At 43.9% G+C, this 27,298-nt stretch overlaps 2 protein-coding genes across 10 annotated transcripts in view; one reads left to right on the forward strand and one right to left on the reverse strand.

Annotated features, from left to right (window-relative positions):
- LOC117350934 (dehydrogenase/reductase SDR family member 4-like) overlaps positions 1–6,923 on the reverse strand; it is a 46,189-nt gene extending 39,266 nt beyond the window's left edge. For 4 of the 7 annotated variants that reach the window (XM_033925688.1, XM_033925683.1, XM_033925689.1 and 1 more), the window contains exon 1: positions 6,581–6,635. In XM_033925688.1, the coding sequence (XP_033781579.1) occupies positions 6,581–6,630 (50 nt within the window). In that variant the 5' untranslated portion in view covers positions 6,631–6,635. Of the gene's footprint in view, positions 1–3,884; positions 3,997–4,613; positions 4,724–6,580; positions 6,636–6,813 lie in introns of those variants that run through there. The other 3 variants (XM_033925687.1, XM_033925685.1, XM_033925686.1) reach the window with 3 other exon arrangements.
- Positions 6,916–27,298, forward strand: part of CARMIL3 (capping protein regulator and myosin 1 linker 3) — an 81,299-nt gene continuing 60,916 nt past the window's right edge. For 2 of the 3 annotated variants that reach the window (XM_033925679.1, XM_033925680.1), the window contains exons 1-10: positions 6,916–7,557; positions 15,884–15,978; positions 18,948–18,998; positions 20,282–20,341; positions 20,772–20,893; positions 22,221–22,318; positions 23,421–23,491; positions 25,408–25,481; positions 25,566–25,641; positions 26,712–26,800. In XM_033925679.1, coding sequence (XP_033781570.1) covers positions 7,518–7,557; positions 15,884–15,978; positions 18,948–18,998; positions 20,282–20,341; positions 20,772–20,893; positions 22,221–22,318; positions 23,421–23,491; positions 25,408–25,481; positions 25,566–25,641; positions 26,712–26,800 — 776 coding nt within the window. In that variant the 5' untranslated portion in view covers positions 6,916–7,517. The remainder of the gene's footprint in view (positions 7,558–15,883; positions 15,979–18,947; positions 18,999–20,281; positions 20,342–20,771; positions 20,894–22,220; positions 22,319–23,420; positions 23,492–25,407; positions 25,482–25,565; positions 25,642–26,711; positions 26,801–27,298) is intronic. The other variant, XM_033925681.1, reaches the window with a different exon arrangement.

Raw genomic sequence — 27,298 nt, forward strand, 5'->3', positions numbered from 1 at the left:
AGAGGATATATCCAATATACCAGAAGCCGACAGGCTATACACAGGAAATGAAGATGGGAAACTGACAGGGATGACGGTCAGTCTAGAAGAGATATACAGAAGATTGATAGACTTAAAAATGATAAATCCCCAGATTGGACGGCATCCACCCGAGGGTAATCAAGGAACTAAAAGGGGTTATAGCTGAACTGCTTCAACTCATAGACAGTCTGTCGATCAAATCAGGAAATATTCCGGAAGACCTGGAAAGTGACAAATGTTACACCGATCTTCAAGAAAGGTTCGAAGGTGGATCTGACTGCCAATTTGGTTAGAACAGTGAACACTAATTATTTTCAAATTGAGGCGAAAATAAAATCTCAGGACAAAGAAGTTCTCCAGATAAAACAAGACCTGGGTGAATCAAAATTAGATATTGAGAATATTAAAGATCAACTTAAGTCTTCCAAATTACTTCAAGAGACTCTAATTAAGGATAATGTTAATTTAAGAAGGAAGATAGAGACATTTGAAAATTTCTCTAGAAATAATAATCTTAGATTGATTAATTTTCCCCGAATCTTAATAGTTACTCCAAGAGAAATGTTAAAACGCTATTTGTTGGAGATATTAGAAGTTCCGAAAGATTCGATGCCTCCTTTCACCCGGGTCTATTACTTGCCGAATAAAAATCAAGTTTATCAAGATAGGAACCAAGATCCAATTGATGTGTCTGTTTTACTTGAATTGTCAGATAAAGAAAGTGCAACACCTGCAACATTGAGTGTGACTTTAGCTATTACATTGGATAAAAACTGGCTTCTGAGATTATTCTTCAAAAATAAAGAGAAAAAGTTTCTTGATCTTAAGATACAAATGTTTCCGGATTTGGCAAAAGACACACAGAGGCGTAGAAGAGAATTCTTATTATTAAAACCTGGAGTCTTAGCTCTTGGAGGCACTTTTTATCTTCGCCATCCCTGCAAATGTATAATACAATATAATTATCAGAAATATGTTTTCTTTGAGCCATACCAGCTAACGGCTTTTCTATCTATGTCCCCCCTGGAGAGGGAAAAGAAATGAGGGCTTAAATATATTAGACACCTGATTACCAGTTAACTGTGTTCCACGTATCTTAAGTTTATATTTTCTTATTATTCCGTTTGTGTTACATCATGGATCTTATTGTGGACTTGAGTGATTAAGTAATATTTTATTCTTCATAAAATTGGATTATGCATTATTTTTTCTTTTACTGTAATCACTTTCTGTACAAGTGAATCTTGATTTGTTAGTTGAAATTATAAATAAAGAAAGAAAGAAAAGAAAGGTTCGAAGGTCTGACTTGGGTACCGGGAAAGATGGTAGAGGCGCTAATAAAGGACCACATCATCGATTACCTTGGACATAAACTGATGAGGACCAGCCAGCACGGCTTCAGCAAATGACGATCTTGCTTGACAAACTTACTGCACTTCTTCGAAGGAGTAAACGGGCAGATAGACAAGAGTGACCTGATCGGCATCGTATATCTAGATTTTCAGAAGGCATTCGACAAGGTTCTGCATGAACGCCTACTTTGAAAAATTGAGAGCCATGGAATCGAAGCTGATATACTCACGTGGATTAAAAACTGGTTGGCGGATAGGAAACAGAGAGTGGGGGTGAATGGACAATATTCGGACTGGAAAAGCGTCACGAATACAGGGTGTCTGGAGCTATACTTGGAGAGCACCCCCAGGAAAGAAACTTGAGAGTACTTGTAGACAAGTCAATGAAACCATCCGCGCAATGTGCGGCGGCGAAAAGGGCAAACAGAATACTAAGAATGATTAAGAAGGGGATCACAAACAGATCTGAAAAGATTATCATGCCGTTATACCAGGCCATGGTATGCTCCCACCTGGAATACTGTGTCCAACACTGGTCACCGTACATGAAAAAGGACATAGTACTACTCGAAAGGGTTCAGAGAAGAGCGACAAAAATGGTTAAGAGACTGGGGGAGTTGCTGTACAATGAGAGTCTAGAGAACCTGGGCCTCTTCTCCCTTGAAAAGAGAAGACTCAGAGGGGACAGGATCGAAACATTCAAGATATTGAAGGGAATTGACTTAGTAGAGAAAGACAGACTGTTCACCCTCTCCAAGGTGAAGAGAACGAGAGGGAACTCGCTAAAGTTAAAAGGGAAAAGATTCCGTACAAACATAAGGAAGTTCTTCTTCACCCTTAGAGTGCTAGAAATCTGGAACGCTCTTCCGGAGGCTGTCATGGGGGAAAGCACCCTTCAGGGATTCAAGACAAGGTTGGATAAGTTCCTACTGGAACAGAACATACGCAAGTAAGGCTAGACTCAAACAGGACACTGGCCTTTGACCTGAGAACCGCCACGTGAGCGGACTGCTGGGCACGAAGGACCACTGGTTTGACCCAGCAGCATTCTTATGTTCTTATAGCACGATACTGAAAGATATTTAAAGTTCACCCCATTTTCTCTGATGTCCATATTTTGCCTATTGAGGTCTTACAAAATCTGATTCATTTTACTTTGGGTCATGGATGTCCCCTAAATAGGTCTTGAGGAATATTTTCATTATAGACTCATTGGAACTCAGTGAATTTACTCATCTGCAACTAGGGATCATCTTCACTTTGTGAAATACTGCTAGTTATGATCACATAAATGATTCCACTAGATTCCATATATCCATGCCAAAAGTTAGATATTGGCCAAATAAAGTAGTCTATCAAATCATTAATTATTAAGCATTGTTTGGCTATTCAAACATTTAAGGAAACCACAACACTTACCCGTATACACTTGAATACAAACCGGGATTTTTGGGCCGTCTGTCTGGTGGTCCAGAGGTGCAGTGGGCAGGAGTGAGCTTTCCGCGCACCTGCCCCAATGCTAACCCAGTCGGTCGATCGCTGCCATGGCTACTGCGAATTCTGGTTTCTTCAGCCGCTGAGTGGCACTGAGCAGGAGAATTTGCGGGCTCTCCATAAACAAAGCATGGCAACCTCTCGTCCAAAAGAAACTTAGCACAAAAAGTACTGGGGCCGAAGACAAACGCCTTCTTCCTCCATCTCAAAAGTTCCAGCCTCTTTTCTGACAATTTAAAAGTGGAACTGCAGATTCTCTCTCCAGAATTTAAAAACTGGGTGCATGAACTTTCCCACCAAAATTCAAATTCATGACCAACAGACTTCCCTGTTCTCAATCAGGTCAGTCCAACAAACTTTCCCACCAAAAATTCAAATTTCTTGACCTACAGACTGCCCTGTTCTCAATCAAGTCTGTGAATCCACTATATATAAAGACACACTATATTGTAGCTCTCACAGAATACCCCGAAGAAAGCTACGGTATGATGGCTGAAACATCAGTTCTTTCTACACAGACACAGCAAGACCTGGAAAACTGCTACAATAACACTTAACACAGCCAAGTAAAAGGGACCCTTAATATCTGCACACTCCCTGAACGCTTCCTGCACGTTCTCTGGTTCTTGCAACTAGGGCCAGCCTCCACCATTAGGCAAACCAGGTCACAGCCAAGGGCAGCAGTTTCTGATGGGCAGCGAAAGAAGTTGCTGTCAAAAGGCAATCTCAAAGATCCTACTTTTCCCTGCAGGAAGGGACGACAAATTTCAAAGGGGACATGTGGAAAGTGCCCTCATTATTTGTGTGTTAGAGTGTGATAGATACACACATAGGAGCCAACTTTTCACAATTATTGGGGTGTTAAACCCAATGGAAATGAGCTCTCCCTGGACAAAGTTGAAGAATTTGTTCAATACTGGGGTGCACAGAGCTGGCTTCTATGGACACAAACACTAGTTTAATATTAAAAGCATGTCGTCTATGAAGGAGGGAGGCAGATTGGGGTCTGAAGGTTACCTGGGTAGGGGAGAGGGATGCTTGTCCAAGCTCAGTCCTTGAGAGCTGCAAACAGGAGATCACGAATAAGCATATGAAGCATGTTTTAGAACTGCTGGAGTTGTTTCAAAGCCTATGCAATATAAAGTAAATATTAGGAAATGCGTGTTTACTAAATGATAAGCAGTGTAATAACAATGTGTGATCGTTGTTATTTCAGAGATTGTTTAACAACTTCTTTATAGAAGGTAGTATTGGTACTGGAAGCTGAAACGTTGTTGTTGAAGCCTAATAAAGCATGAGATAAGAGCAATGGTCCATCTAGGCCAGGGGTGTCCAATGTCGGTCCTCGAGGGCCGCAATCCAGTCGGGTTTTCAGGATTTCCCCCAATGAATATGCATGAGATCTATTTGCATGCACTGCTTTCATTGTATGCTAATAGATCTCATACATATTCATTGGGGAAATCCTGAAAACCCGACTGGATTGCGGCCCTCGAGGAGCGACATTGGACACCCCTGATCTAGGCCAATCCAAGTGCAAGATAGCACTTCTCTCTCGTGCATATTCATTAGGGACATCCTGAAAACCTGGTCAGCTCGCAGCCCTCGAGGCCTGAATTTTGGACAAGCCCCTTGCACCCGCCCTGCTTCCACACATTTCATGCCCTTCCTTCCCCCCCCCGAAAAAAAAAAGAATAATTAAATTCGCTCCTTTAGACCAAGCATTGAAGGGGACCAGCCGCTCACCCTGCCTGCACCGTCGGGAGAGACCGTTCGACAGCGCTCCTCGTGCTTCCGCTTTGCAGCCGCTACCTTCCCGCCACAGCAAACGGCTCGCGCGCGCAAACTCTCGCGCGACATCGCCCCGCCCCTTTCCTTTCCAGGCGTACGAGTCGGCTTTGCTGTCGTCTCGCGGGCCGGGCGTCCGGAGCGACGCGATTGGCCGGCCGCTCGGTCGCGCGCTCCGCCCCCTGGGCTCGGCCGAGGGCAGGTGCAAAGCGGTGCGCCGGGCGCGCGCTGTCTTGTCTGGTTCGCGCGCGCGTGTTCCCGGCAAGCTGTCAGCGGGCGAGACGGAGACAAGCCCGGGACCCCCTCGGTCGCCAACGCCTTGGAGCCAGCGTTGCACCCCCCCCCCCCCGATCATCAGGGTCAGTCATGCGCGCGCAGGGGAGGCTGTCAGGAAGAGAGAGGGAGGCGCGTTGAGCCCTCACTGCAGAGAGAGAGAAGAGGGAGATGCGCGTCTGACAGCAGCCCTTCAGCCAGAGAGACAGCAGCAGGCAGGCCATGCTCTCACCTGGGCACCTAGACTAGAGTGCAAAGAGAGAGAAGCCCACCTGCGTCCCATCTTCAGCTCTTGAGACATCAACAGAGAGACAGAATCCCTCTGCAACCCTGGAGACGGGACGCCAAGACAAGCCCACCTTCACCCCTGGAAACAGGACAGGGAGAAAACCCACCTTCTTCACTGGTGACGGGACATAGAAACCAGTCAGCACTGGCAGAGAAGAATCCCACCTGCACAACTGGATACGGGACACAGAGAGAGAAAAATCCCACCTGCATCCCTGGAAACAGGACACGGAGAGATACCAGTCAGCACAGAGGAAGAATCCCACCTGCATCGCGGGACACAGGATACGGAGACAATCTCACCTTCATCCCTGGAAACAGGACAGGGAGCGTAAACAATCGTCGGCACGCAGAGAGAATCCCACCTGCACAACTGGATACGGGACACAGAGAGAGAAAAATCCCACCTGCATCCCTGGAAACAGGACACGGAGAGATACCAGTCAGCACAGAGGAAGAATCCCACCTGCATCACGGGAGATAGGATATGGAGGCAATCTCACCTTCACCCCTGGAAACAGGACAGGGAGCGTAAACAGAGAGAATCCCACCTGCACAACTGGAAACGGGAAACCAGTCAGCACAGAGGAAGAATCCCACCTGCATCGCGGGAGACAGGATACGGAGACAATCTCACCTTCATCCCTGGAAACAGGACACGGAGAGAAAACAATCGTCAGCGCAGAGAGAGAATCTCACCTGCACCACTGGAAACGGGACACAGAGAAAACCCACCTTCTTCACTGGTGACGGGACATAGAAACCAGTCAGCACTGGCAGAGAAGAATCCCACTTGCATCACTGAAGACAGGACATCAACACAATCCCACCTGCATCCCTGGAAACAGGACACGGAGGGATACCAGTCAGCACAGAGGAAGAATCCCACCTGCACCAGTGGAGACGGGACACAAAGAGAAACCAAGTGTCATCTCCTGCAGGTGGACACAGAGAGAAACCCATCTTCATCACTAGAGACTGGACACAGAAAGAAGCCAACCGTCAGCACTGACAAAGAATCCTACCAGCACCTCCAGAAACAGGACACAGAGAAAATCCCACCTTCATCACTTGAGACGGGACACGGAGAGAAACCCACCTTCACATCCTGCTGCTGGGCACAAAAAGACAACCCTACTTTCATCATCAGAGACAGGGCAAAGCCAGACACCGCCTTGAGTGAATTCCTTCAAAAAGGCAGTAAATAAATAAACAAAGTTCAGCTCTGGCTAAAAGGCCTAGAGAGAGTATCCCATTGTCATCACTGTAGATGAGACACATAGGGAAGCCTAAGTTCACTTCCTGCAGTTGTACATAGAGAATATCACTTTCATCCCTGCGCACAAGACACAGAGGATACTTGCCTTTCTGCAAAGGGACAGCAAATCTCATCTCTGCATCTGAAATGGGACATGTAGAAAAAGAGAGGTCATACCACTCCTTAAGACGGGAATGAAAAGAGAGAAAGATCCCTTCACTTCCTAAACTAGAGTGCAGAGAAAGAGACTTTAGCCCCTAGAATTGGGACAACAGAAAGAGCAAAATCCCTTCGCTTCTAGAGACCAGGCAACACAGAGAGCAAGAGACTCTTACTCACCTACTGAGCCCCTCTGGAGAGACTGAGACATTGAGATGCACATGTGACAGGAAGGACTCACTGATTCCTCTCAGGCTACTTCTCCTCACCCAGAAATAGAAAATGATAAATCTCCACCTCTAAACCAGGACATGGAGAGAGACCTCATCCTTTGAGCCAGGGCATTGAGAGATGGCTGTTTGAGATAATACTGTCTCATGTTACACTAGCCATTCTGCCCATTATTATTAACAGAAAGAAGAAAGAACCACACCTTGGGCAGTAGAATGGAGAAACGGTGTGCCTGGGACAGTTAGAGGAGACAGAAGAAAGAAACCCAAATTGTACCAGTCAGATATCAACACAGTCTGGACACGAGGAAATCCTTTTTGGAAGGACAGTGAAAGGAGTGAAATTTCTAGGAGTAGAGCAAGGAAGAGCGACCGTCTTCAGAACCATCAGAAAGAGAGAGACTCCAAGAGCCGACCATAACAGAAATTAAAGAGAAAGAGTCCAAGAAGTTGGAGTGAGAAGAAGGCACCCACACTGTGGTACCCAGGGGATAGCAACGAGGCTTCCAGATCCTGTCAGCAGCATTCGAGGGAGGTGGGGAGGGGGGGGGGAAATACTCTGGGAGAGGAAGGAAACTCCAGCTCCCCTGGACAGAGAGGGAGCTTTAGCATGTGCAGCATCGTCCTGGAAGCGGCTACCCTGCTGCACCAGCCATGGCCAAGCCCAGCCCAGACATCCCTAAAGAGCTGCAGGGTGAGTATCTCTTGCTTCTCCTTATTCACTTAGATCAGCCCCATATATCAGGGAAGAGCTACAAACTGTCTATCCACATGTGCATTATTTCTCATCATATAAAGAGTTATCTGGTGCGTGGATGCATATCTAACCTTTGCTTCTTATACATCAGCCCAGACAGATTCTGAAGAACTGAAGCATGAGTGTCTGATGCACCTAAACATGCATTATTAACAATACTTATCGTATTTTATCGTATGCAGCACTGATAAGTATTCAGGTCCTTGGGCCAGAGAGATTACAATCTATGGGTACCTGGAGCAAGGGGGTCATAAGTTGATTTGCCTAGGGAATAGCAGAGGCAGGATTTGAACCCTGGCTTCCCTGGGTCTCGGCCCATGGCTGTAACAACCTCCTATCCCAGTAAATTAGTGCAGGGTGAGTATTTACTTTTCATCCTATTCTAATAGACTACATTCATAAAGAGCTGCAGAGTCAGTGTATGTACGTACTTTTATATCTTGGAACAGTAATGTATGTGTTCATTTATTCTCTTAGCGGAACCCTAAAAAGCTGCAGGGTGTGTATCATTCTGCCTCATTGTCACGCTCTTCCCTTGCACCGTGTTTCTCTTTGTCCTGTTACACTAGGCCTGATCTTGCTGAAGTGCTGCCGGATGAGTTCTCTGTAGCAGAAGGCTGAGGGCAGTATTGTCCTTGGAGAGCATTTTTTCTGAAGTCTTTTATACTACAAGACAAAAAGTACTGGATTTTAGGTTGTGAACTCTTCTAGAAATAAAGAAAAGCAAAGTTTTATTGGGAATAGTATCCAGAGATGTCAAGTTAGCCAGTTCCAAGCTGGAGATTTTGAGATGAGAAGCCTCAGGGCACACCCAGATTGTTGGGTTTTCAGGATGCTCACAATGAATATACATGAGATAGATTTGCATACCACAGAGGCAGTGCATGCAAATCTATCTCATTCATTGTAGTTATTCTAGAACATAAGTTGAGGAGATGAGAGCAAACTGGGGAGAGAAAGGACAAAAGCTTTAAATCCCCAAAGTTTGAGGGATCCATAACCACTAGAAAGTGAAAGGTAGTGGGGGTTGGTGATTCCCTTCTGAGGGGTACAAAGGTGTCCATCTGCAGACCAGCCATGATGTCCTGAAAGGTGTGTTGTATGCCTGTTGCCAAAATCCAAGATGTTTCGGAGAGCTTGCCGAGACTCATCAAGCCTAATGCCTATTATTCAATGCTACTCATCCATGTTGCACTAATGATTCTGCAAAGTACCCCTCCAAACGTATCCAAAGTGACTTTGTGGCTCTGGGAGAGAAGGTGAAGCAGTCAGATGTACAGGTGGTGTTCTCATCGATCCTCCCTGTCAAGGGTAAAGGCCAGGGCAGAGAAGCATCCTGGAGATGAATTCCTGGCTGTGCTGATGGTGTCTTCAAAAGCGTTTTAACTTCCTTTATCATGGGATGATTTTCCAAGGTTTTCTGAGTAGGGATGGTGTGCATCTGTCAAAGAAGGGAAGAAATGTCTTCGGCAGCAGACTGGCTAACCTGCTGAAGAGGGCTTTAAACTAGAATCATTGGGGCAGGATGATCAAAGCTTCCAGGTAAGTAAAAGCTCAGGTAAGTGAATCACTAAATACCTTTACACAAATGAGAATAAGGCGCAGTGTCTGGAAAACATTATATACTAATGCTTTCATAAGCTACAAAAGATTGCAGAAAGAAGACAGGCAAAAATATCTGGAAAAGTTAAGAGTGGCTGGTCCAGTAGGCAGGAAAGCAAAGATGAAAATAGAAGAAAAAATAGCAGACAATAAAACGGCGGGGACAAGATATTTTTTAGATATATTAGTGATAGGAGGAAGTGCAAAAGTGGCATTGTGAAACTCAGGTGAAGGGGAGGAATATGTAGAAGCTGAAGAGAAGGCTGAATTGCTTAACAAATATTTCTGTTTTGTGTTCACAGCTGAACCACTAGGAGCGAGACCACAGAAAACAAAAGCAAATAGGGCTGGAGATGTCAAGTTTGATCAATTTTCAGAGAATTATGTTCGTGAGGAGCTCACTAAACTAAAGGTGGATAAAGCGATGGGGCCGGATGGTGTACATCCGAGGGTATTGAAGGAACTTAGGGCTCACCTTTTCAGTGCTTCATTAGAGTCAGGAGTGGTACCGGAGAATTGGAGAAGGACAGATGTGGTCCCTCTCTATAAAAGTGGAAGTAAGAAAGAAGTAGAGAACTACAGGCCAGTAAGATTGACTTCTGTGGTAAGTAAATTAATGGAAATGCATTTAAAACAGAAAATAGTGATGTTTCTGGAATCCAGTGGATTACAGGACCCGAGGCAACATGGATTCACTAGAGGCAAGTCTTGTCAGACAAATCTGATCAATTTCTGTGACTGGGTGACCAGAGAATTGGATAGAGGGAGAGTGCTAGATGTGGTGTATTTAGATTTTAGCAAAGCCTTTGACAGTGTTCCACATAGGCATCTAATCAATAAACTGAGTGCCCTCGGGATGGGCTCCAAGGTGATGGACTGGGTCAAGAACTGGTTGCGTGGAAGGCAACAGAGGGTAGTGGTCAATGGAGATCGCTCTGAGGCAAGGGATGTTACCAGTGGTGTGCTTCGAGGTTCTGTTCTTGGGCCTTTTCTTTTTAACATTTTTGTAAACAATATTGCTGAAGGGCTGTCGGGTAAGATTTGTCTCTTTGCGGATGATAACAAAATCTGCAATAGAGTAGACACTCTGAGGGTAAGGAAATCATGAAGAAGGACATAGTGAAGTTTGAGAAATGGTCTGAAATTTAGCAGCTAAGATTTAATGCTAAGAAATGCAAGGTCATACATTTTGGCTGTAGAAAGCTGATGGAACAGTACAGTTTAGAGCAGGGGTCCCCAAAGTCCCTCCTTGAGGGCCGAATCCAGTTGGGTTTTCAGGATTTCCCCAATGAATATGCATGAGATCTATGTGCATGCGCTGCTTTCAATGCATATTTGTTGGGGAAATCCTGAAAACCCAACTGGATTCGGCCCTCAAGGAGGGACTTTGGGGACCCTGGTTTAGAGGGTGAAGAACTTTTGTGCACGAAAGAGGAGCAAGACTAAGTGATGATCTTAAGATGGCCAAACAGGTTGAAAAGGTGACGGCAAAATCCAGAAGGATGCTTGGATGCAAAGGGAGAGAAATGGTCAGTAGGAAAAAAGAGGTATTGATGGCCCTTCATAAGACTCTGGTGAGACTTCATTTAGAATATTGTGTACAATTCTGGAGACCGCACGGTTGGAAATGGGATACTGGCCTAGATGGACCTTTGGTCTGACCTACCATGGCAATTCTACAGTGCTACCTCCTGAACTGCCCTAATGTTTTGATGTTTTGGAGCAGTATATCAAGTGCTTTTAAACATTAAACATTGGTGAACTGTTAACCTTACTTCTCTTAATACCTTATAGTCTATCATTTGGTCTGTACAATAGAAGAATCGCCTCAAGGAAGTAACCAATCAGATTCATTTTGGATAGGCAAAGTGTCAGTAGTGGAAACTACTGCAGAACTTGTCTTGTTCCTTACTATCCCCCCTTTTACAAAACCGTGGAAATGGTTTTTAGCGCAGGCCGGTGAGCTGAATGCTCTGCGCTGCTCCCAACGCTCATATGAACTCTATGAGTGTCGGGAGCAGCGCAGAGCCAGCAGCGTGCTGGCCTGTGCTAAAAATCACTTTCGCGGTTTTGTAAAAGTGTGTGTGTGGGGGGGATATATGTCCATAGCACTGTTTTATTTTACAAAGAAACCAAGTTATGCTGAATAGTACCGTACTTTATATTTCTGACTTCTGCCTTTCGCTGCCTCAGTTGTACAATGCTGCTCATGCAAAAGTGTAATCTTTAGGTATTAATGCTGGATTTGAGATCGAAAAAATAATCCCACAGATGGGTTTCTCTAACAATTAACTACTTCCCATCTAAATACACAGCATTTTTTAAAATGATTTAAATGCACAGTTATTATTTTTAAACATTTATTTCTTATCGCACTTACCAGATCAGTCCAGAAGCTGTGGGTTATTCACATTGACTAGCAGAAGGCATAATCTACAGCTTTTGGACTGATGTAGTAGAACTCAATGAAATAAAAATAGCAAGTGATAATAATTTTTCCATTTAGTAGATAATTTAATATAAACTGCCCATCTAGGTTAGATGCAATATTAGTTATATGAATCAATAATTTAAGAGTCCATCAAAATGGATGGGAGTAAAGGGCATTTTTATGTATAGAGTGGAAAGATTCTTTCCATGGTATGATCTGGGAGAGCTAGATCCAACATGTTTCGCCCAAAGCTTTTCCATGGATCCTCTCCAGAGCTGTCCTTTGTCATCTGACTCCCTATATTTCTGAAATCAAAATCTATTGTTAGCGGGCTATTGTTAAGTGGTTGAGTGGTATCGCTGAGGTCCGGAAGAAAAATTGATTTGGGGAAGAGGTGTATATATATATGATTTTATTGCCTCCAAGTATATTTACTTAATATATTCACTATCAACAAAGGAAGACCAAGTTTCCAAGTTTATTAGTTTTTAATATCCCGATCATAAAACAAATATCTGACCGGTTAACAGTAGAATTAAAAAAAGAAGAAACTAGAAAGAGATAATAGTAAGTGCACGAAAGTGAATAAATTAAATGTAAATGACATACACAGACAAACTGGAAAGTGAGGATAAAATGGGGGGGATGGGAAAAGTTACATAATTTAGAAGAAATGAGATAGAGGGGAAGGGATGGAACGAAAAGGGTAGGGGTGCATGGTTGATGAGAATAAGGCTAAGAATGATGTAAAAAAAAAAAAAATAATGGTTAAATTATGATTTATCATAGGCATCTTGAAATAGGAAAGTTTTAAGCTCAGTCTTGAATTTGAGTAATTGAAGTTCGTCGCGAAGGAACTGAGGAAGGGAATTCCATAAATCTATGGTGAATATGCATGAGATAGATTGGGTGAAGTGTGTGTAAAATATAATTACCCTTTGATAAGTTGAGATAGAAGGGGGCAAATTGGTTCTTCCAAAGTCAGAGTGCCAGAGCCGTGAATAGAACTCATGGGTCCCAGCTCCTGCTCAGTGCTCACCTTCTTGGTTCATATCTAATCTCCTTGAGGATGAAGGGTGGTAGTTACGAAATTCTTTTAAAAGGAGAGGGTGGTGGACGCCTGGAATGCCCTTCCAAGAAAGGTGGTAGAGAGGAAAATGGTGATGGAATTTAAAAAATCATGGGCTGAACACAGAGTGTGTCGAATTAGAATCTGAATGGGCAAATGTTATGGTCTGAATCCCGCAAAGGAGATGGTTTGGATAGGCTAAACTTTAGAGTGAGCTTCAACGGCAACTCCAGTAGTTGGAACCTAAGGACAGTACTGGGTCGACTTCTAAGGACTATGGCCTAGAAATAACCAAAAACCCTACATTTTAATTTAATCATGAAATTATAAAGCCTGTAATTAGGTCTTTATCTGCTGTCATTTACTATGTATATGTGTACTGTGCTTTTTTCTTTCTGGAAAGGTGAAGGTACCTCCCCTTTCTGCTTAATATTTATCATACATTGCTTAATTCAGAAGGTAAAATGAAGTTTAATTGCAGGTCCTCCCTGGAGGGATTTGTATTTCAGTAAAACTACGAATGTGTACTCGTTTACCCCCAAATTCTGCAGATGTCACCTGAAGTTGTGCATGTGCATAGGTGCACCTAGCCAATATTCGCACACAGCTTGATTAATAGGCCTATTCGACACTAATAATTGGCAATTAAGGCCTCATAATTGACACTAAATGGAGTCAATTGAAAGTAGGCGCATAGCACAAAATATTAATGCATCATGTCCAGTGCGTGAATCGAAAAGGGCAGATTACTAGCAATCTTTTAAGTTATGCACAGATTTTTAGCTTATGCTCCAATTCGTGAATAACTTAGGTATAGGCATTTAGGCCAGGTTTTCTTTGGCCTAAAAGTTATGATGCTATAAGTTGTGCTTAGCTAGGATTACCAGATAGTCCCGCTCCCCTGATCCCGCCCCAGACCCACCCCGGCTTCCTGCTCTCATCAGGCAGGAGGGCATCAGCGCAGATGCAATGCGATGACATCACATGCACGGGTTTTGTAAAGCCGTCCGGGAAATCCGGACCTCTGGTAACCCTATGCTTAGCGCTGCACTAGTTGGTGCTAATTTTTTATGGACAAGCCACTTAATCCCCCCATTAGATACAATGTGAGCCCGCCGGGACAGACAGGGAAAAAATGCTTCAGTACATGAATGGCATAGGGTGAAGTTAAGAGGTGATAGGCTCAGGAGTAATGGAAGAAAATACTTCTTTACAGAAAGGGTGGTAGATGCATGAAATGGTCTTCCAGTGGAGGTGGTGAAGACGAAGACTATCTGATTCCAAGATAGCACTGGACAGGCGTGTGGTATCTCTTAGGGAGAAGAGAAGATAATGAATGTTGGGGAAGGGCAGACTGGATGGGCCATTAGGCCTTTATCTGCTGTCATGTAAACTGTTCTGAGCTCCCCCGGGAGAACGGTATACAAAACAGAATAAACAACTAAATATAAAATCAGTTCAGACTTCTGAGGGTTTGGGGGTCTGGCATTTATGGCCGTGATTGTACTGCTAAATTTTATCTAGAAAATGTCAACTTGTTCCTTAGTCCTGAGGAAAATTAACCGTGTCAGGAGTTATCTTCCTGTTCCACTCAGGAGCATAAATTTACAAAAGTGCTCATTTCCTCTTAATGCCAGCTTAAATACTTAAGATTCTGCATACAGAAATCAGGACATATTGATGTTAATTTGAAAAAGCATTTCTGCAGATAAGCCAGAAATAGCTATATCTCAAACATACAATGCATACAATCTTCCATGTTTATCAAACTTAAGTGGAGGTGTTTTCTTGGTGTATATACCGTAAATATGTTCATTTTCTACATAACAAACCAGGAAGATTGTGTGTGTGTGAGTAGTTTCTGTGGTCTCATTTTCCAAAGGTTAAGTATGGCCATTCTTTCCCTGCTGCTCAAGAGAGACCTTATAAAATTGCCTCAGGACCGTTTCCGAAAGATGTTTTCCTGGGGAAGTACCAATTTAGTGCTGTCTGAAAATATGTTTATTAGAGAACTCACTATACTGCTTAGCTTTACAGGTCAGAGCGGTTTAGAATAGATTCTAAAATCACAAAACATCCGAGAAACAGAACTCCAGTAGAAATACAGGAAAAGTTCAGACCAAGCTGGAGGCATCAAAACAGAGGCAACGTCAACATCTTCGCACCCCCAAAAGCCTGCTGAAGCACTCAGATGTTACCTCAGGTGCATTAGATCAGTGTTTCTCTACTTAGTCCTGGAGTACCCCTTGCTGGCCAGGTTTTCAGGATATCCACAATAAATATGCATGAAAGAAATTTGCATATAATGGAGACAGTATATGCAAATCAAGTGTATGCATATTCATTGTGGATATCCTGGAAACCTAACTGGCAAGGGGGTACTCCAGGACCGAGTTGAGGAACACTGCATTAGATAGACTGTGAGCCCATCGGGACAGATAGAGAAAATGCTTTCATAAGAACATAAGAAGTTGCCTCCGCTGAGACAGACCAGAGGTCCATCTTGGCCAGCAGTCCGCTCCCGCGGCGGCCCATCAGGCTTATTGCCTGAACAGTGGTCCCCGACTAATTTTGTAACTTACCTCTAATCCTATCCCTATAACCTACCTCTACTCCTATCTGTACCCCTCCATCCCTTTGTCCTCCAGGTACCTATCCAAACCTTCTTTGAAGCCCTGTAGCATGCTCCTGCTTATCACATCCTCCGGTAGCACGTTCCATGTATCCACTTTCAATGTGGTTGTGAACCTACAAAAAGGCAGTATATGAGTTTCAATCCCTTTCCCTTGTAAAACAATGCCTTAGTGCAATGTTAGGTACCCTTTAATTGGCCACTTCCAAACCGAGGCGACCTGTCATAAAATTTCTTGCATGGACTATTGTGCCTCTCTCAAAGAATGTGTGTGTTTGGGGCACTTGTGCTTTATTGGGGCTGATTCTGGGACTTTCTATATATAGCAAAGACTACAATTGTTTTACAGTCCACATTGGATCAAGTGGACCATTTGCCTTGCTGTTTTCGTACATAAATGAGATTACCGTACTCTGTGTCAGACTAGGTGGGCCACCATGCCATCTGTTTGTTGGTTTGGTTATCTCATTGTGTTGCTCACGTTCTCATTGTCCTGAGGGGTCGGTGATGGCTCTCCTCTCTCCTCCAGACAGTATGAAGAGATTCCTCAACAGATCAGGCACGCATCCTCAGCACCGGGTCAAATTAGAAACCAAGTCCAAGAAGTTTGAAGACAGAGTGCTGGTGAGTGACCAATTGCTTCGTTGAAAAATGAAATCTTGTTTTAAAAATGAAAAGTATCTAGGCTTATGGGTAAATGTAGGACTTAGACATGTGCCTTTTTTGAGCATGTACCCTGGAGCCCTTGAGAGTGAGCCTGGCAGTGCTTTAAATGGGTCAGAAGCAGGCAGAGAGAATGAGAGAGGAAGGCAGTGTACAATAGGAAGTGTGCAGTGGGAATTACTAATGCATCTGAGAACATTGCTGAAGAAGGGAGCAGGGCGGAGCTCTATCCATTCCATTTAGCCCTGATGTGCTTGCTTTCCTTTGATGGGTTTTTGTTTTGATTTTTTTTTTTTGTCTGGATATAGACAAGAGATGAGTGTGTTTGAGTGTACGGCCTTGTATGACAATAGGATGGCACATGTTTTGGTATGCATTTTTCTGTGTGATTTCAGAACATTTTAAGGAAGATGAGATGATTCTTTTAGGTTAGACATGCTGAGGAGCTCTCTACCTGGCCCTCCAGCTGATCATCTCTAGACCTCACTTCCGTTTGACAGGGAGTTGGAATGAAGAGTGATGCATGAATACTGACGTGACAAGCATTTATGAACCCTGAAAGTGACCTGGAGGCTTTGTTATACTGCAGTATCTCTCCCCATCTCCAGTCCTACCTGCTCCGAGCTGGAAGGGAACTATCTCCATCCTTCCTGCCCCCTGGAGTTCCTCTCACTATTATACTGTGCATTGAGGCCAGCTCCCTCCTTTTTTTGTCAATGACAGTTTTCCTTCTGTCTCACACTGAAATTGGCTGTTTTCTTTCAGAGCTCTCTCTGCCTTTCATTGAGAGGGACTGTTTCTCTGTCTTTTATTCCTAGAGTACCATCTTTTGTGCCCTAGAAGAGCCAATGGGAGTAGACTGCTTTTGACCCTTTCACTCAGAATTCCTTTCTGTTACCTCTCTCCTCATGCCAGCCTAGCGTCCTCTCACTCATGCTATTTCTTGCTTTCATGGATCAGTCACAGACAGGTCTCAGCAGCTGTCCTTCCATCATACCAATGCCTTAGAACTGAGAATTTTCCACAAAAGGACGTGCAGTTCTGGGAGTGCCAGTGGGTATACAGAATGTCAGATACACAGATACTCTGTGGTGCTTTCTGTTAATTCTGCCTGCTTCTAGGATATGGCTGAGCTTTAGAAGGTCAAGTGGCTCTGCATCTTTCTTTCTCTCTTGGTTTTCTTTTTGTTGGCTTTCGCTCTGTGGCACTTGGTTTCTGTTCCTCTTTTTCTTGTATTCTCTGTTCATTTTTCTCTATTTCTGTCTATCCCCCTCCCCCATCACTGCATGGATTATTTCCTCATATGGCTGTTTCTGCTTCCAAGATGCCAGCTCTTTAAAATAATTTTTTCAATGTTCCTGTGCTTTAGTGTTAGTAAAAGTAATTTAGGGGCAGATAACAATCAAAACAGAGTAAACATAGTTCCAGAGGAAGCATCTTTGGCTTCACTGTCCTTTTGTATTGCAGGAATTAAAGACTAGGGGACTCATAACCGAAACAGAAATACAGTAAAACCTTGGATTGCAAGTAACTTGGTTTGCAAGTGTTTTGCAAGACAAACAAAACATTTTATTAAATTTTAACTTGATATACAAGCAATGTCTTGCAATACAGGTACACACAGTATACACACAACACAACTGAGCCGAAGGTTCTCCACTCTCTGAAGCTGCAAGAGTGTAGCGACTGTTCTAAACAAGCAAAGACTTGCAATACGAGTACATACAGTATACACGCGTCACGTCATCACAACTGAACCAATGGTTCTTCTCTCTCTGACGCTGCGGGAGTGTAGTGACTGTTCTAAACGAGCAAGGTCTTCCAATACGAGTACGTATAGTATTTTGTATTAAAGTTTTGGGGTTATGGAACGAATCGTCTGAGTTTCCATTATTTCCTATGGGAAAATTTGCTTTGATATACGAGTGCTTTGGATTACATGCATGTTAAGAACATAAGAATTTGCCTCCACTGGGTCAGACCAGAGGTCCATCCCGCAGCGGCCCTTCAGGCCTATCACCTGTGCAGTGGTCCCTGACTATTCCTATAACCTACCTCAACTCCTATCTGTACCCCTCAATCCCTTTATCCTCTAGGAATCTATCCAAACCTTCTTTGAAGCCCTGTAACGTGCTCTGGCCTGGAACGAATTATGCTCGCAAACCAAGGTTTTACCGTATGTCTAAAAACCCACCCAAATTGGCACTTGGATGACCTAAAAGACAGGTCACCCAGGTGCCGATAATCAAAATGGATTTTTAGACATATCCAGAGACTTTTTAGGCCTCTGAATCCCGCTGGGCGCCCAGATCTGAAAGGGGCGTTTTTGAAGGAGTGGTTAGGATAGGATGTGGGCCGACCTAGACTTAGTCGTACTGCAGGGATAATCGAAAGTTTTACGAGGCTGCCTGGACGAAACTTATACATTGTGACTTAGGCCATCTAAAAACATGTCTAAGTGCCCAGAAGCTATCCAAAGTGACCAGATAACCACTGCAAACACAAAGTACAGACCCTCCCCCCCCACACCGTCATAGAAACATACATACCTGCCTCCAGGACATCAGTACCTGGCCTAGTAGAGCTGCACAGAGGTAAGTAGTCTAGCGGGTGGGCTAATGAACCATAGAGAGGAAGACCCAGGCCCATAAGCCACTTTAACCACTACTACGGTAATTGTCATCCTACCAGTTGTTGCCTTACCAATTGTTGTTCCACAAATTGTCTTCCTACGGATTGTTGTTCTCCCTTTTACAGCAATTGTTCTTTGTTTCTGGCAACCCAAGTTTGGATTATAAGAAATTTTACACTGTGAGCTGGTTTTGTGGTTCCCTTGCTCATGACATTATAGCTCACATGACTGAGTTTGACCTGTGAGTCGTATGCAATTTCTGTGTCCAGGCCCCTGACTGGTTTTCATTGACTTATAGGCTCTGACAACATGGCGGGTTTACATTTTCTTGCTGAAGGTTCCAGCAAAGGTGAGTTACTTTATTACATGTTATACTATGTTGGCTTCCCATTTAAAAAAAATGTTTTCTGTATCAAAGAATTATATAAGGACCACATTTACTAATGTTTTCCATTCTGTGCCTATAAGAAAAAAGCTTAAAGAGGTCCATGTTCAAAAGGTTTCTTCAGCTAATTGAGTTTTCAAATTCAGTTTTTCTCTTGGCTAAATTTTGTCTATGCAAATCATTGCTCATGAAAAAGAGCAATGATGCTGGAGTGTGGTTTCACTTTGGCTGCTCAGTTATGATATATAAGGTAACTTCAGTAGCTTAGTGTCTCAAGTCTGCTTTCTCTTTCAGCTGGACAGAGCCTGAGCAGGCAACTCTGGCAAGATGTCTCTGTCAAGAAATGGAAATGGAGTTCCCTTCCTGTTTATTTTGCATTATAGAGCTGAACCTGTTAGGCTGAGAGGAGAGCTGAGATCTGGGCAGGGGAGCTGAAGTAATGACAGTGGTCCTGGTTGAGTACCAACGGGCAAACAAATAGTGGAGATGTCCAAAGACACTGGTATGCTTGATTAATTCAATAACTCTGCTTTTTTGATCCAATGACTCGACACGCATGTATTTCGGCCAACAAGGCCTGCCTCAGGAGTCTTCTAGAATCCCACACTTGGTAATGCAGAGCACAATATGTCACTGATGGGAACATCAGTATATAAAAAAGGCACTCTTCAATATTTAAAGAAAGTGTTTATTCTCAGCAGCAGCAAACAGAGCATACCAGTGTCTTTGGATATCTCCACTGTTTGTTTGCTTGATATCTACTTGTGGGGGTGACCAACGGGTCCATGTCTAGGCCAAGGGCTAGAGTCGGCCATCAAGCACTCCAGCAACTCTGGCCTGTAGCTTAGAAGGCGGCTGTTCAGGTGGTTTCTGGCAAAACAATGCTATTTGCTGATGAAAACAAAGCTGAGAGACACTAGTAGCCCTCAGGTACCCTGCTGAGTGTGATTTGGTCTGGGATGGAGTTCCTCTATGGAACTGGGCAGCAATGCATATGACTGACACCATTATTAGTCCAGATCCTTTTTCTGAAGGGGTCAGTTGGGAGACAGATGATCCCTTCCATTCTCTCTCGTACATCCTTGACTGTTGAGAGAATAGGGCAACATAGCAATGTTACTTAGTGTCAGGTGATACCCTACCCAACCTTATCTTCCTGCCTTTTGCTTCCCCTAGATACCTGCACTCTGGCATTGGACAAGATGTTCTGGCTCAGCAGTCACCAGTTTATTTTCTCTCTGTTATAGGTAGAGAGCTCTTTTAATGTCCTAGAAATCCGGAGCATAAGTGTCCTCAGCAAGACCCAAGTGAGTGCAAGTGCATGCAGAGTCTGTTCATCTGCACCCTGAGCTTCTTCTCTTTCTCTCTGGCTAAGCTTCTGAATCCCAGACTCAAATTAGATTCACCAACAGATTGAGAAAAAATAATTAAGGGTTCAGTTTATCCCAAATCATTTTGGGTTCTGTAAACTGAATACGGAGCTAAGTCGTACTCACAGTCCAGCATCCCCTCCATTCAGTGGTACCAGACCACTCTGGAATTACCAGTGAGATGTATTCCTCTTTCATGTGTCTGTCTATCTATGAGCCCTTGTTTGATGTCTATCTCCTGCTTTTGCTGGGTGATTTAGCAATCAACTTAGGGAATCCTTTGCAAGATGTTGCTTGATTTTATCTCTGTTAGACTAATCGTGTCACCTCTCTCCAGCTATGCTTCTATTAACTTTTATACTCTTAGATTCTGGTTGACACAGAGAAGCAGAGTTATTCCCTGACATTGCCATCACCAGAGAGCGTTGATCAAGTCATCAGTTATGTGAATCTTGCCCTATCCAAGATTTTTCCCAGTCCAGCTTCAGTGTAAGTATTTTCCTCATTTCTCTGTTTTTTCCCCCCCTTTCCAACTTATATTAGTTCAGTCATCGTAATGACAGTTGGAGCCCTGGTATAAAGTCAGTAGATAACATCTGGAACCCTGCAATCATGGGACCTAAATCCAACCACTAGGTGTCACCATTGCAGAATGACTACAAGGCCTTTCCTCAGATGCTATGATTTCTGTCTCCCTTTTAACAAAATAGAAACATGAAACCTGTAAAAAATTCTCAGTTCAACTTCTCATATTAGCAAAGTTCCTCAATATCCACATATCGCAATTTTTTTCTTTCTAAACCAAAGCCATCAGAAGCGGCACTCTTTTGTGTATACAACACAGATTTGAAAATAATTTGTTGGCCGCTGTTTCAAGTTTATTATTAGGATTTTTATATACCGCCTATCAAGGTTATCTAAGCGGTTTTTACAACCAGGTACTCAAGCATTTTTCCCTCTCTGGCCCGGTGGGCTCACAATCTATCTAACGTACCTGGAGGGTAATAGAGAAGTGAAAAGTAGAGTTAGAGGAAAAATAAAAATAAAATAAACATTTTAACAAGACAGCATTGATCTAAATACTTTGGAAGGTAGAAGAGAGGAGAGAAAGGAATAGAAGCAGAAGGGGGAGCCGTTGAACAGTAGAATTCTGGAGAAATTTAAATGATAGAAATAGAACAAAACAAAGACAAAAGGCAAAACAATAGATAAGATTAAAGATAAATCATAAGCTGGAAAGAAAAATAAATAAAATAAAACTTTGTCTTCAATCCACGGTTTCAGCGTCAGTGATGAAGTGGAGCAAGTAAGTTTAGGAGGAGCGATTGACGTTTCCAGAAAGGGCTTCTTCGGGAAAGAGACTTGGCAGACAGTCCCAGGATGCCTATGTCTCCTCCCCTGCGATGTTCTCCCATCCATGCATTCCCTCCCAGACACACTGCCCGTGCCCCAGCCGCTCCAAGGAGGCTGCCCCAGATGAGTTGTATGCACAAAAGAGTGTCGCTTCTGATGGCTTTGGTGTAGAAAGAAAAAAATTGCGATATGTGGACATTGAGGAACTTTGCTAATATGAGAAGTTGAACTGAAAATTTTTTACAGGTTTCATGTTTCTATTTTGTTAAAAGGATGGTCAGAGACCTGTAATTAATTTGCTTCACAACCAGTATAAATGATTTCTGTCTCTGCAGATCTGACCAGGGAACTGAACCTGAGTCCTTATAAATGACAGTGCAGAGTTTTGGCAACGAGCCACCAAGTTAGCCTCCTCTTTGCTTATTTCACAATCTTGCTCTTTCTACCTTACTTTTCTTCTCAGATGTTCAATCCGACGCCGAACCCCTGACACTCCTGAGAGCACCAGGAACCCCTCACCTAGCTCAGAGAGCTCTACTTCCTCTGGTCACTATGTCTGTGGTAAGAGAACAGTTGTATCATCATACTCTAGACCAGTGGTCTCAAACTCAAACCCTTTGGAGGGCCATATTTTGGATTTGTATGTATTTGGAGGGCCTCAGAAAAAAAAAATAGTTAATGTTTTGTTAAAGAAATAACAATTTTGCATGAAGTAAAACTCTTTATAGTTTATAAATCTTTCCTTTTGGGCGTAATAGGACAGAGTACAGTACTGGGGTTCAAGAAGGGATTGGACAATTTCCTGCTGGAAAAGAGGATACAGGGGTATAGATAGAGGATTACTGCACCGGTCCTGGACCTGTTGGGCTGCCGCGTGAGCGGACTGCTGGGCACGATGGACCTCAGGTCTGACCCAGTGGAGGCATTGCTTATGTTCTTAAAGAGACATATGAACAAGAAACTGTTTTATTTTACTTTTGTGATTATGATAAAAATACAGAGGGCCTCAAAATAGTACGTGGCGGGTTGTATGTTTGAGAACACTGCTCTAGACCAATGTGCTGAGCTTACCTCCCTCCCATCCTTGAATAAGCACCTTTGCACATTCCTTAATCACAGCATTAACTAAACCTTCCTGTCTGTCAGTGTTCCAGTCCCTCCATTGCTCTTGTTCAGTTCCACGGGTATCCTCTTGGTGGGGGAGCCAGCACCCATCCTCCACTGTATTCCCCCTCCTTCTTCACCCCCCCCCCCCATTACTGCATGCCACTTCCCTTCCCCCATACCTTTTTAACATTCATGGCATGAGCAGTAACCCCAACCTTCTGCTTGCACCACCGTTGGCTCTTCTGACGTCACTTCCTGAACCCGTGCCCAGGAAATGACGTCAGAGGAAGAGACGATGCTGGTGCGAGCAGCAGGTTAGGGGTTGCTGCTCACGCTGCAAACATCAAAGAGGTACAGGGGAAGGGAAGGTGCACACGCGACAGGAGGGTGCAAGGAAGGAGCGGACGAGGGGGGGTACCACCACCACCACCCCGGGTGCCTCTCACCCTCGGTGCACCACTGCTCCAGTGATTTCCATCATTGTTCTGTGTAAACAAGTGATGTATAAAGAGATGACTCTGCAAACCATCAATGTTTACTCTTCTTCTCCCTGTAGGTGGATTCTCAGAGACCTATGCAGCACTGTGTGACTACAACGGTATGTGCTGCCGTGAGGAGGTGCAGTGGGTAAGTCTGAAATGAGAAGGCCTGACACTACCACTTCCTGTCTGAGGAGATTCACAGTTCAAGGAGGTCAGAAGCAGTGTGCAACCATCTCTGGGTGTAGGCAGCCTAGTACTATTCCTTGCAGCAAGGGACTGAGAGTGAAAAAGAGAATGTCGTTGTTGTTAAAGTTCAATCGACAAACAGGGGCTATTATCGACATCTCATTGTGCTACAAACTGCACAGATACTTTTGTGTTCACGGACCTTGTCATTCATTTTCAGAGGCTTGCTACCCAGGTAGTTTTCTTTGAAAAATTACTTATAAGGTCTGTAAGCACCTCTAATTTGCACCTAGTGTTTGCATTTAGGCATGGGCGAACTTGGAAGGCATCACATACCCTGGCCAAAGAGGAGTACTGAAGGGAATAGACTTAGCAGATAAGGACAGGTTGTTCACCCTCTCCAAGGTAGGGAGAACAAGAGGGCACTCTCTAAAGTTGCAAGGGGATAGATTCCGTACAAACGTAAGGAAGTTCTTCTTCACCCAGAGAGTGGTAGAAAGCTGGAACGCTCTTCCGGAGTCTGTCATGGGGGAAAACACCCTCCAGGGATTCAAGACAAAGTTAGACAAGTTCCTGCTGAACAAGGACATATGCTGATAGGGCTAGTCTCAGTTAGGGTGCTGGTCTTAGACCAGAGGGCCGCTGCGTGAGCGGACTGCTGGGCATGATGGACCACAGGTCTGACCCAGCAGCGGCAATTCTTATGTTCTTATGTGCTGCTCCTCTTGTGGATCTCCCATCTTTATGATCGCTACTTCCTTGCTACTTTCCCCCAGCTCTCAGGGATCTGCTGTCTGGTTTTGTCTGTGGACCTCAAACTCTGAAATCCAACTAAGAGGCCTAGATTTGCAAATCCAGCCCACGCATTTCTTTTTATTTTGTTAATTGTGCATGCCTTATAAGAGCCCATGCATACTTCTAGCCACATTAGGCTGCCACAATCAGTACCCATTTTTGCAAAATGAGCTCTTGGCTCATTTACATCCTTAATTAAACTTTGTGAGAAATTTCACATGTGTTATACAGTCAGGGTACTTTGGTCTGAGCTGTGGCAAAACATGAGGAAAAAAATGCCCCTTCATGTGGAGGAAATGATAGGGCCCACTGGTGTGAATTGGAGGCCCTCAAGAGGACCACTGATCCCCTGTGGTCTAGTGGACTCCCCTTCCTTCCTTCTCCATCCCCAACTTGGAGGTAAAATGTAGAAAAGATCTCCTACCCGCTGAAACTACCCTTTTACATAGTAGAGGTTCAGTCTGATCTGGTACTCCCACACGGGACCCTGACTCATCCCTAGTGAGTCCAGGGGTTGATAGGGATAGATGTGATCTCTTTTGGCATGTTCCCTAGCATCTGCCCTTACAGAAACAATGCCAGCTGACCCTTTAGAGCAGTGGTCTCAAACTCAAACCCTTTGCAGGGCCACATTTTGGATTTGTAGGTATTTGGAGGGCCTCAGAAAAAAATAGTTAATGTCTTATTAAAGAAATGACGATTTGCATGAGGTAAAACTCTTTATAGTTTATAAATCCTACCTTTTGGCTAAGTCTTAATAATAATATTGTCATTTATAGCTAAAGAGACATATGATCAAGAAACTGTTTTATTTTACTTTTATGATTATGATAAACATGCCGAGGGCCTCAAAATAGTACCTGGTGGGCCGCATGTGGCCCCCGGGCCACGTGTTTGAGACCACTGCTTTAGAGGTAGCCCTTCTCAGGGAAACAGTATTTTTTGTAGCAATTGGAGTCTAAAGAGTCACAGTTCAGTTTCTGATTGTTTTCAACCTTCACAAGTCCAAGTGACATCATAGTAGAGTGAGGAAGAGGGCGATCCCTGCAGAAGAACTAAGAGCCACTTTTTTCTCTATAGGATGTGGACACCATTTACCACTCGCAGGATAACAGGGAATTCAACTTGCTGGATTTCAGCCACCTGGAGGGCAGGTGAGAAATGGTGGAGAGCCTTATGGCTTCAGCTTTAGGTTCTGTGATGGCATAACTCAGTACTGCTTCCATTGTGCCCTACAGGGATCTTGCTGTGATAGTGGCTGCCCTGGCATATAACCAGTGGTTCACCAAACTCTATTGCAAAGATCTCCGACTGGTGAGTTGCTGAACAGAACTTTGGATCTCTCTCACTTTCCTGCATTCGGGGTCTGTTTCAGTCAGATTCTGGCATGCTTTGTAGTTTCTCTTTTTGCAACTGCCTTGATTTCATCCTCTGTCTTTAACTTGGCTTGCTTTAGCCTCTGTATTTCTTGTTCTGTCTTTGTTGCCCATCTTTGGCCTTTATCTGCCATCATGTTTCCATGTTTTTATATGTTACTGTGGCTGGGCAGACTAGATGGGCTATTTGGCCTTTATCTGCCATCACATTTCTATGTTTCTCTGTTTTTCCCTCCTTGACCCTTTTTTCTATCTTTGTTTTTATTTTTCCCTTTCCCTTCTGCTCTTTCTCAGTGCCTTCCCTCCTTTATCTGCCATGCTTTCTATGTCTTTCTGCATCTGTCATTCTTTCCCTCACCTACTTTTTCCTTGATCATGTCACTTTTTATTCTGCTACTGCTGAGGCCACAGCAGGGCATAGGTGGATTACTTGGGTTCCTCTGCCATCTCTGCTGGCTGCATGTTTCAGAAGGGGTTTTCTTTTTTGGGGGGAGCAAAAAGAAGATTAAATGCAGTGTTGGGAGGGGAGGATGGAAATAAGCAACCAGACTTGCACGCTAGGAACAAAAAAATTATATACCCCCTTTTTATGAAGCTTCGTTAAGCTTTTTATCACCGGCTGCAGCAGTATTAGTTCCAGTGCTCATAGGAATTCTATGAGCGTTGGAGCTAACACTGCCATGGCCAGCACTATAAAAGCCTAACACGGCTTTGTAAAGGGGGGGGGGGATATATATTTTTTTTGATCCTAATGTGCAAGTCTGGCTGCTTATTTCCATCCTGTTGTTTCATGGTCATTAAGTTCAAGAAATTTGAAAATCCCAAGGCTCCTTCCCCTTCAAATAATTATACAGTTCATTGTCATAATGCGTGAAGAAAGTTAAATGGGATGGGGTGAGAGTGTGGTTCCCTCCCTTTAGTGCGATTCCCCCCTCCTACACCTCCACTGTCATCTCCTTTCTGTCTCTTTGCACTGAAGCTCTTAACAGGACTTTGCTTCCTTCCCAGGGTTCAGAGGTCATTGAGCAAGTGCTGCACACTGTCAGCAAGTCCAGCAACCTAGAGGAGCTGATGCTGGAAAACAGTGGCCTCAGGACGTAAGGACAGGTGGTCTGGTGGCATGGGTGGAATACTGGGGAGTGTGCCATGCATATATGTCAGTAATAATAATGAGCATGTGAAGACTCAGGGCCTGATTCTCTTTAGGATGCTGATCTCTGCGGTCGCCTAAGAAGAGGCCGCCGATCGCATGTCAATCACACGTCGATGTCCTAAAAAGAATCGTGTCTACATTACTGAACAGACGCCTTAAATGTAGGCCAGCACGGAGATGCGTAGATATGCTTAAGTAAGGAGATGCATAGGTTCGCTTAAGCACGCCCAAGGCCACTTTTGGGTGAAACCACGCCCAACCTTGGGCATGCTTAAGTGTTCCTGTGCATCTCTGTAGACGCACTACGGATGTCTACAATGTAGGCTTCCTTTCTCAAACAATTTTTTTTTTTAAACGTGCGTCCCTATTACCTGCCCAACAGCGGTAGGACACTTACCGCCGCCTGCAATCGGGATGCGTATTTTGAGAATCAGGCCCTCAG

The sequence above is a fragment of the Geotrypetes seraphini genome, chromosome 16 (genome assembly GCF_902459505.1).
Source record: "Geotrypetes seraphini chromosome 16, aGeoSer1.1, whole genome shotgun sequence".
NCBI lineage: Eukaryota > Metazoa > Chordata > Amphibia > Gymnophiona > Dermophiidae > Geotrypetes > Geotrypetes seraphini.